The sequence below is a fragment of the Myotis yumanensis genome, unplaced genomic scaffold (genome assembly GCF_028538775.1).
Source record: "Myotis yumanensis isolate MYYU_CA2020_CCGP unplaced genomic scaffold, mMyoYum1.0.hap1 SCAF_3, whole genome shotgun sequence".
NCBI lineage: Eukaryota > Metazoa > Chordata > Mammalia > Chiroptera > Vespertilionidae > Myotis > Myotis yumanensis.
Window position 1 is genome coordinate 2335104 of NW_027223754.1, and position 10442 is coordinate 2345545.

Below are 10442 nucleotides of genomic sequence, written 5' to 3' on the forward strand. Positions count from 1 at the left end.
GACCGTTCTGTCTTTTAGTTGTATTTTTGAGGTTGTTGTCGGAGGCAGCAATTTCCGGTGTTTACCTATGCTGCCATCTTGGTTTCTCCCCAGAGAAGAGTCTTTCCATCTCTCTTCTCTCCAAGGAAAAACATCCATCTGTTACATGGCCCTTGGTCATTCACAGTGTTCCATTAGGATGGCTCAGCTCCACTCTGCCCAGCCCTGACCCCTGCTTCTCATGGTGATTCTGTCCTGACCTCCCTCAGAGAAGCCTTGTGGTCTGAAGGGCCACCCACATCCTCAAACAACCACTGCCTGCTCCTGGAAGGAGCTCATGATCTGCTGTGTCACCTGACATAAAACCTAAGTGACAACTAGATGCATGGACACATTTCTTTTTTTCTTGCGACTGCCACCATTGTCTTCTCGCCTGTTTTAGCTGTGGATAATTTGGATTACTCTGATGTGGCCAAAGATCCCAGCAACCATGCTCTCAGGTTGTGTTTTTCTCCTTTCTTACATCAGGAACCCATTACACCCTTCACTCTCTCACACCAACTAGGATAACGATGGGCCATCCGTCCACCTCAGTCAGTGCCTTTGGAAGGAATCAAAGGGCCATTCTTCAACCTTGCCCCTCCCTAACTTTCTCTCTCCTAAACGGATATCTGGGTCAATCAATTAATAGGGAGTAACGCATAAATCCCATTAGGATTATGGGGTTTAGACCAGGGGATCTGATTGGATGTTAGCATTTGAGAAGGTGTATAAAAAACCTCAGGCACCAGAGGAGAGATTCAGAGTGCTCCAGCTCTACAGTCAGTGCCCTGGATCTCCACCAGGTGTGAGATCTGAGCCCCAGCCAACCCGGTTACAGCAGGTGAGTTACCGGCCTCAGCTAAGGCAGCCGGCCTCACCGTGGCACGAAGCCTGACCTGGCATGATGAGCTTTCCATATTCTTCCTCCCTTCCTCCCTCCCCCCTCCCTTCCTCCCTTCCTCCCTCCCTTCCTCCCTTCCTCCCTCCCTCCCTTCCTTCCTCCCTCCCTCCCTCCCTCCCTCCCTCCCTCCCTCCCTTCCTTCCTTCCTTCCTTCCTTCCTTCCTTCCTTCCTTCCTTCCTTCCTTCCTTCCGTCTTTCTTTCTTTTTTATTTTCTAGCTTGAAAACTTGTTAGTTCAAATCTATTACTTCTTTTTTTATTTTTTTATTAAATCTTTATTGTTCAGATTATTACATTTGTTCCTCTTTTCTCCCCCCATAACTCCCCTCCACCCAGTTCCCACCCCACCCTCCGCCCTCACTCTCCACACCCACTGTCCTCATCCATAGGTGCACGATTATTGTCCAGTCTCTTCCCGCATCTGCCACACCCCTGATTCTATTATAACCACCAGTTTATTCTGTTCATCAGATTATTTATTCACTTGATTTTTAGATTCACTTGTTGATAGATGTGTATTTGTTGTTCATAATTTGTATCTTTACCTTTTTCTTCTTCTTCCTCTTCTTAAAGGATACCTTTCAGCATTTCATATAATACTGGTTTAGTGGTGATGAACTCCTTTAGCTTTTCCTTATCTGTGAAGCTCTTTATCTGACCTTAAATTCTGAATGATAGCTTTGCTGGATAAAGTAATCTTGGTTGTAGGTTCTTGCTATACATCACTTTGAATATTTCTTGCCACTCCCTGCCTGCCTGCAAAGTTTCTGTTGAGAAATCAGCTGACAGTCGTATGGGTATTCCCTTGTAGGTAACTGAGTTTCTTTCTCTTGCTGCTTTTAAGATTCTCTCTTTGTCTTTTGCTCTTGGCATTTTAATTATGATGTGTCTTGGTGTGGTCCTCTTTGGATTCCTTTTGTTTGGGGTTCTCTGTGCTTACTGGACTTGTAAGTCTATTTCTTTCACCAGGTAGGGGAAGTTTTCTGTCATTATTTCTTCAAATAAGTTTTCAATATCGTGCTCTCTATCTTCTTCTGGCACCCCTATAATTCAGATGTGCTGAGTTAGTTTCCTTTCACGTCCAGCGTGGAGTAGGGTTTGGTATCTGAAAGAGGAGCCGCACAGCAAATGAGAGAAAAAGACACGAGATAATTTGGAAATGTCCGGGGGACCAGGCGGGCAAGTCCAACTCAAGGAGAGAGACTTCCTCCGATGCTCTGGCCGCTCCAACCTTTTATTTGGTCTGGGGTAGCCCTAGGATAAGGAGGTTTCAATGACACACAGATTAGGTCATAACATGACCCTTAGGCAATTTACATGATTAAAGGTAAGGAGGTTGCTTCAGCTATTTACATGATTAAAGGTAGGGAGGTTGCTTCAGCTACCATTATCTAGATTAACTGGGTGGTACACAGCCCTGACCTTTGCTAGGGCTTCAAGGTTACTAACTTTTGGGGTCTCTGTCTATATTCACCTAATGAAGACAGTAAATGGTTTCCAGCACGGATGTTGGTACGCTTGAAGCTGTCCCAGAAGCTCCTTACACTAACTTCGTATTTTTTGGATTCTTTTTTTATTTTGCTTTTCCAGTTGGGTGTTTTTTGCTTCTTCATATTTCAAATCTTTGACTTGATTCTTGCGATCCTCTGATCTGCTGTTGGGAGTCTGTATAATATTCTTTATTTTGGTCAGTGTATGCTTAATTTCTAGTTGGTCCTTTATCACAACATTGAGGGTCTCACTAGATTTCTTGAGGATCTCACTACATTTATCAGCGGTTTCTAGAAAATTCTTGAAAAACCTTAAAAGTGTGGTTTTGAACTCTATATCCAGCAGTTTGCTCTTCTCCATTTCTATCATCTGTGTCCCGATTCTTTGTCTCCGCATTTTTTTATGCTTCCTTGTGTTGATAAAGTGGTTTTCTGTGCTAAGTGTCCTCTGGGGCCCAGTGGTTCAGCCTCCCCAATTACCTGAGGAGGACACCCTTGGTGCCCCCCCTTGTTGTCTTTGTGAACAGTCTTGTTGTAGTTAAGCCTGGATTGTTGTAAGTAACACTGGGAGGGATTGGCCTCCAGGCCAATTGGCTGTGAGAATCAGCTGTGTCTCCAGTGGGAGAACTTCTGTCCTGGAGCTCTAGGGAGTTGCTAATATAGCCTCTGCCTGAGGCTATCCAGCAAACACCTCAGTGCAAGGCTTGGGCAGGGCGGGTCCCAAGGGATCAACAGGGCTGGTGGAGCGAGCAGTTATGGCTGCTCTCAGTCCTGCTTTCAGAGGCCCCGCTTCTCAGTGTCCCAGCAACCGCTGCAAGTACCTCCGAGAGAAAGCTGCCCTCGAGTTCCAACCGATGCCAGACAGTCCTGCTTCTCCCGTATGAGTCTAGGTCCCCAGAGACTCGCCCGGAACTGGAGGTCAGAGCCTGAGACTCCCTCCCGATTGAAAAAGACAACCGCGCCCTCAGCTGCCAGCCCGCTCCACGTGCGCCTCTGTACCTTAGTATTTTACTTCCCCACTGCACCTCCTCTGAGTCTCAGTATGCTTTTCTCTTTCCTTCTAGTTGTAGAATTTCCACTCAGCCAGCCTTCCTGTGGTTCTGGGTGATGTCCATTCCATCTTTCAGTTGTATTTTTGAAGTGGTTGTGCGAGGCAGCAAACTCTGGTGTTTTACCTATGCTGCCATCTTGGTTTCTCTCATCTTTCTTTCATCTTTCTTAAAATGTATGTTTATTGATTTCAGAGAGGAAGGGAGGGGGAAAGAGAGAGATTGAAACAGCAATTATGAGAGGGAATAAATTATCAGGTGCCTCCTCATTCCTCAAATGGGGATGGAGCCCACAACCCGGGCATGTGCCCTTGACCAGAATCAAACTGGGGACACGTCAGTCCACAGGCTGAACCGGTATCCACTGAGGCAAACCACCTAGGGTCCTTTTTGTTTCATTACAGACTAACAGATTGAATGCTTTGATATCACGTCTAAGTGTAGCTTTACCTGAATTCCAAACATTGGATTTGGGCTTTGGTTTATTTTTAAATGTCTAAACAAGCTGATTCCCTGACACACACCCCCTACTGCCCTCAATGAAAACATCTTAACTGTTGGGGGTTTTATTTTTGGACATTTTAACTATTTAGTTTGTGTCCCAAATGGGTCTGAAACTTACCCCCCAAAAAGGTAGGGGTCAGCTTTTAGGCCCCTGAGTACCCACGTGCTAGTCAGACTGGAATGAAAGCTGTGGGTGCTTCTGAGATGCTTGTCTGGGGCCTACAGGGGAGAGCTATGGCTCTGTGGCCACCGAGCCCAGAATGGGACTCACCAAACCGAGGCTCTCACCATTGCCAGGCTGTGGCTTTGGCCCTGAGTTGATTCCTCTGAGGGAAGGGGTGTGAGTTGATGGGGCTCAAAGGCTTGGCCTGACGTGGATGTCTTGTTCCCTCGACGTTTCTGCAGGATTCCTTTCTGGGCACCTTGAAGATGAGCATCCGGATGCCACCCACACTCCTGGAGCTGGCAGCCAAGCGCCTGCTGAGGGACCAGGCCTCGGCCATCGCCGCTCTGGAGGACCTGCCTGCCGAGCTCTTCCCGCACCTGTTCGCCATGGCCTACCGCGGTGGACGCCGCCCCCAGCTCCTGAAGGCGTTGGCCCAAGCCTGGCCCTTCACTGTCCTCCCTCTGGGGGTCCTGATGCAGCGTCCCCCCGATCATGCCCCAACCCGGGCCGCGGGCTTAAAAGCCGTGTTGGACGCACTTGACGTTCTGCTTGCCCAGGAGGTTTGGCCCAGGTAAGGCTGCTCCAGGTGCCTGGTAGGGTCCTGACTGAGCATCTGGGAGACAGTGGAGGTCAGGGTGTTTGGAGGGCCTGAGGGTGGACCTGAAGTTTCTGACCATGCCAGTGAGGCTCGGGGAGCCCTTGCATGCTGCCCAGGTCACTGTGGGAAGTGGGGGGATGCCAACTGGGCAGGGGCACCTGCAAAACCTGCCCTGCCTCCTCCCAGTGGGACTTACAGGTACTCCAAGTGCTGAGCAGGAGGGATGGAAGGGAAGGGGATGAGCACAGCAGAGCAGAGGGAGGAGGAGGGCAAGGGAGAAGCTGCCCCTGGGATTCAAAGTAGAAGCTCAGGGTGGGGGTGCAGTCTGATTGGTGCCTCAACTCAGACGCTCACTCTCATTCTGATCTGCCCTCCCTCAGTCGATCTTTTTAAAAACATATAATGTTTATTGATTTCAGAGAGAAAAGGAGAGATGGTGATAGAAGCTTCCATGCTGAGAGAGAATCATTGATCAGCTGCCTCCTGCACACACACACACTCCCCCCACCCACTGGGCATTGAGCCTGCAACCCAGGCATGTACCCTGACTGGGGATTGAACTGTGACCTCCTAGTTCATAGGTCGATGCTCAACCGCTGACACACACACAGTCCATAAAGCACCTCAGCCAATGCCCTGTTGACCTGCAAGAATCTCAGCTAATGTCCTCTTCTCCCCACAGGAGGTGCAAACTGCGGGTGCTGGATTTAAGGGACACGGGTGCCAACTTCTGGGATATGTGGCTTGGAGCCAGCACCGAGACTTGCTCACTGAGAGAACTACTGACCATGCACAGCTCCAGCCCCAGCATGGAGCATCCCCTGGCTCCCTTGGAGGTGTTCCTAGACCTTACCTTCGATGAAAGGGACCGGGATGAGTTTTTCATGCACATCATCCAATGGGCCCAGCAGAGGGAAGGGTTGCTACACCTGTGCTGCAAGACACTGAGGATTTCTGAGGTGCCCTTCCAGAGGGTCAGGAGGGTCCTGGATAGGGTGCGGCTGGGCTGCATCCAGGAAGTGGACGTGAACTGCACCTGGGACCTGTCCACCCTGGGGACATTTTCTCTCTACCTGGGAACGATGAGTAACCTGAAGGAAATCTTTCTCATGGGAGAGTTGATTGAAGTCTATGAGGAGGAGGGGGAGGAAGAAGTACAACAGGAAGAGGAGCAGGGGTTGAGGGAGGAAGAGGAGTTGGAGAGAGGAGAGCAGGAGAGGGAGGAGGAAGAGGTGGTGGAGTGGGAGGAGGCAGAGGTGCAGGAGCCAAGGGAGCAGGAGGCAGAGGTGCAGGAGAGGGAGGAGGAAGAGGTGATGGAGTGGGAGGAGGCAGAGGTGCAGGAGGCAGAAGAGCAGGAGGAAGGGGAGCCAGAGGCAGAGGTGCAGGAGAGGGAGGAGGCAGAGGTGCAGGATTGGGAGGAGGTAGAGGTGCAGGATTGGGAGGAGGCAGAGGTGCAGGAGTGGGAGGAGGCAGAGGTGCAGGATTGGGAGGAGGCAGAGGTGCAGGAGAGGGAGGAGGCAGAGGTGCAGGAGAGGGAGGATGCAGAGGTGCAGGAGAGGGAGGAGGCAGAGGTGCAAGAGGAAGGGGAGCCGGAGGGGGAAAGGCTGGATCAGGAGGAGCAGAAATCCTTTTCCCAATTCCTCTCTCAGATGCTCAGGCTGCGGCACCTCCGGGACCTCCACATGTGTTCTCTTTCCTTCCTCCCAGGCCGTCTGGACCAGGTGCTCAGGTGAGTTGGGGAACAGTGGACGCAGCTCCAGAATGGCAAGGGAGGGTCTGGTTGGCTGCTTTGAGGGTGGTGTCCCGTGAGCACCTTAGAGAAGCATGTTTTATTTATTTATTTATTTTTTCATTAAAATACTTTATTTTTTTTTTGAGGTGATGTTCAGAATTTCTTTTTCTTTTAATTAAATCTTTATTGTTCCGATTATTACATTTGTTCCTCTTTTTTTCCCCCCATAACTCCCCTCCTTCCAGCTCCCACCCCACCCTCCGCCCTCACTCCCCACCCACTGTCCTCATCCATAGGTGCACGATTTTTGTCCAGTCTCTTCCCGCATCTCCCACACCCCTTTTCCCCCCAAGAATAGTTAGTCCATTTCCTTTCTATGTCCCTGATTCTATTATAATCACCAGTTCATTCTGTACATCAGGTTATTTATTCACTTGATTCTTAGATTCACTTGTTGATAGATGCATATTTGTTGTTCATAATTTGTATCTTTACCTTTTTCTTCTTCTTCCTCTTCTTAAAGGATACCTTTCAGCATTTCATATAATACTGGTTTGGTGGTGATGAACTCCTTTAGCTTTTCCTTATCTGTGAAGCTCTTTATCTGACCTTAAATTCTGAATGATAGCTTTGCTGGATAAAGTACTCTTGGTTGTAGGTTCTTGCTATTCATCACTTTGAATATTTCTTGCCATTCCCTTCTGGCCTGCAAAGTTTCTGTTGAGAAATCAGCTGACAGTCGTATGGGTATTCCCTTGTAGGTAACTGAGTTTCTTTCTCTTGCTGCTTTTAAGATTCTCTCTTTGTCTTTTGCTCTTGGCATTTTAATTATGATGTGTCTTGGTGTGGTCCTCTTTGGATTCCTTTTGTTTGGGGTTCTCTGCACTTCCTGGACTTGTAAGTCTATTTCTTTCACCAGGTGGGGGAAGTTTTCTGTCATTTTTTCTTCAAATAGGTTTTCAATATCTTGCTCTCTCTCATCTTCTAGTACCCCTATAATTCTGATGTTGGTACGTTTGAAGCTGTCCCAGAGGCTCCTTACACTATCTTCGTATTTTTGGGTTCTTTTTTCATTTTGCTTTTCCGGTTGGGTGTTTCTCGCTTCTTCAAATTTCGAATCTTTGACTTGATCCTTGCGTTCCTCTGGTCTGGTGTTGGGAGTCTGTATAATATTCTTTATTTCAGTCAGTGTATGCTTACTTCCTAGATGGTCCTTTATCACACCATCGAGGGTCTCATTAGATTTCCTGTACATCTCATCAAGTTTATCGACAGACTCTAGAAGCCTCTTGAGAGAACTCAAAAGTGTGGTTCTGAACTCAATATCCTCCCTTGATAGTTTTGTCCTGTTTCTTTGTCTCCGCATTTTTTATGCTTTCTTGGTACACCCCCTAGTGGTCTTTGTGCACAGTCTTGTTGTAGTTAAGCCTTGATTGTTGTAGTTAATACTAGAGGGATTTGACTTCCAGGCCGACTGGCTGTGTTAATCAGCTGTGTCTGCAGTGGAAGAACTTGTGTCCTCTAGGGAGGTGCTAATCTAGCCTTTGCCTGAGGCTATCGGCAAATGCCTCTGTGCAGGGCTTGGGCGGGGCGGGTCCCAGGGGATCAACAGGGCGGAGGAGGGAGCAGTTATGGCTGCTCTCAGTCCGACCCCAGGGGCTCTGCCTCTCTGTCCCAGCAACCGCTGCAAACCTCGGAGGGACCGTAGCCAGACAGTCCTGCTTCTCCCGTTTGAGTCTGGGTCCCTAGAGACTCGCCCGGATCTGGAGCTCAGAGTCTGAGGCTCCCTCCGGGTTGAAACAGACAACCGCGCCCTCAGCCACCAGCCCGAGCCGCGCTCATTCCGCACCTTAGTATTTTACTTCAGCACTGCGCCTCCTCTGATTCTCGGTTCCTCCTAGTTGTAGAACTTCCACTCAGCCAGCCTTCCTGTGGTTCTGGATGATGTCCGTTCCGTCTTTTAGTTGTATTTTTGAAGTGGTTGTTCGAGGCAGCAAATTCCGGTGTTAACCTATGCCGCCATCTTGGTTTCTCTTCGAGAAGCATGTTTTAAAATCTGCCTGTCAGGAGGGGTAGCAGAGCTGGCTCAATGAGTGACCCAGCGAGCCGGGGTCTGTGAATTCTTCCTTAGGGAGACGTGTCTAAGTGACCAGGACTTAGGAAGGGGGCGGGTGGAGAAAAAGCCACATGGGATGGAGCATTTCCAGACAGAATCTTTGTGCCCACCGGCCATGTGAACACACGTGAGCCTGTCTCAGCTTCCCAGTCGGTCAGAGGTGGTCCTGGGCTCCAGGAAGGTCATTAGCAGGAAGGAAAGGCAGGATCCTGCAACTAAGGGAGCGGGAGGGAAAGGACTGCTAAGAGTGACAGGTGGTTTGTGGTAGAAGTCGCCTCTGCAGACTGGCCTCCCAGTTGTCCCTGCATGATCTTTCCAGGTTCCCTCTCTCTCTCTCTCTCTCTCTCCCTTTTTTAAATCCTCACCTGAGGATATTTTTCCCATTGATTTTTAGAGAGTGGAAGGGAGGGGAAGAGAGAGAGAGAAACATCTATGTGAGAGTGACATATCGATTGGTTGCCCCCTGCTCATGCCCCAACCAGGGCCAGGGATTGAGCCTGCAAATGAGGTGCATGTGCTTGAGTGGCACTCAAACCTGAGACACGTCAATGCAAAGGCCAACGCTCTATCCACAGAGTCAAACCTGTTAGTGCCATGTTTGTTGTTTATGTATTACATGAACTAACCTCATGTTGCCCAGATATCTCGGGCCTGGAACCCAAGCCGTGGAGAGAAGGAAGCCTGAGTTGACAGCATTCTTGGTTTTGTCTCCCAAACTTAAGGTTCAGGGATGCCCACCCTTAACCTAGACACTGTGTCGGGTTCTCTGAGCAGGTTCCCGGGGTTTTCCTTCTGTCCAGTCACCCTCCAGAGTGCAGTGCGCTGCTTGGCAGCTGAGGACAGGAAGCTCTGGCCATGCGGTGAACTTGTCCCAGCCTAAAAGGAGACTGGGTGTCCCAGCTGCTGGCCTTCATCAGATTGTGAAGACAGCCCTGGACTTGGGCAAATCCATCTTCTGTCACCTGCAGGACCCTCTCTACCGGCTACTCCCATCCCCCCCGCACTAACTGCTCTGTGTCTCCCCAGGTGCCTGCAGGTTCCCTTGTACAAATTCTGCCTAATGTGTTGCCCGCGGATGACGCATTCAGACCTGACACACCTGTTCCAGTGCCCGAACCTCAGGGAGCTGAGGGTCCTGCATCTAACTGAAGTCAGCCTTGCGGATTTCAGTGAGCCCCTCCGAGCTCTGCTGGAGGCAGTGGCACCCACCCTCCAGTTCCTGGGTCTGGATAACTGTGGGATGGGGGACTCCCACGTCGAGGCCATCCTGCCTGTCCTGGGCCACTGCCACCAGCTCAGAACCTTCACCATCTATATGAACAACTTCCCCGTGGCCACCGTGGAGAAGCTGCTGCGCCACACAACCGGGCTGCGCAGTTTAGGGCGCGAGGTGTACCCCATCCCCCTGGAGTGTTACAGGACCCGGGGGACCGTCAACAAGGAGAGACTTGCCCTGATCCGGGCTGAGCTCACGATGGTACTGAGGGAGTTAGGACAGCCCCGGACCATCCAGCTTGCCACCAAGCACTTTAGACATAGGAAGGTTTATGAGGTGGCATTTTCATGACATGGAGCCCGTGATGTGCCCCTGTAGTGACCCTGCTCACTGGGTGCACCCAGCAAAGGCTTCTTTCTGGAACTTTGGAAGCTGAAACCTCCGACCGGGGTGCATTATGCAGGGGGTACCCCCGTTTCAGGTTCATGCTCAGTGTGAATGGGGGAAGGGAGGGACCCAGCCCGGGTACAGAATTGCAGGGGCAAAGGTTGGGGAGTTCATGGGATCTCAAAGGCAAAGTGTCCTACAATCAGAAACAGGAATCTGATTTGCTTGGGGACGGGGAGAGGTGTTGGGCCTCCAGCTGCATG

General features: G+C 50.2%; 1 protein-coding gene across 1 annotated transcript; it reads left to right on the plus strand.

Moving 5' to 3' along the window:
- The first annotated feature begins 4393 nt into the window (after window positions 1-4393).
- On the plus strand, window positions 4394-10143 carry LOC139005643 (PRAME family member 8-like). The gene is made up of 4 exons (XM_070407833.1): window positions 4394-4701; window positions 5411-5882; window positions 6378-6457; window positions 9603-10143. Exons 1-4 carry the CDS (start codon window positions 4394-4396, stop codon window positions 10141-10143), a joined length of 1401 nt encoding a protein of 466 aa, XP_070263934.1.
- The last annotated feature ends 299 nt before the right edge of the window (window positions 10144-10442 follow it).

What these genes read in the sequence shown, in the direction of transcription:
- LOC139005643 (XM_070407833.1), top strand. Translation starts at nt 4,394, where the DNA reads ATGAGCATCCGGATGCCACCCACACTCCTGGAGCTGGCAGCCAAGCGC. An exon ending in AGGAGGAGGGGGAGGAAGAA is followed by an intron (nt 5,883 to 6,377) that starts GTACAACAGGAA and finishes TTCCTCTCTCAG; the next exon opens with ATGCTCAGGCTGCGGCACCT. An exon ending in CGTCTGGACCAGGTGCTCAG is followed by an intron (nt 6,458 to 9,602) that starts GTGAGTTGGGGA and finishes GTGTCTCCCCAG; the next exon opens with GTGCCTGCAGGTTCCCTTGT.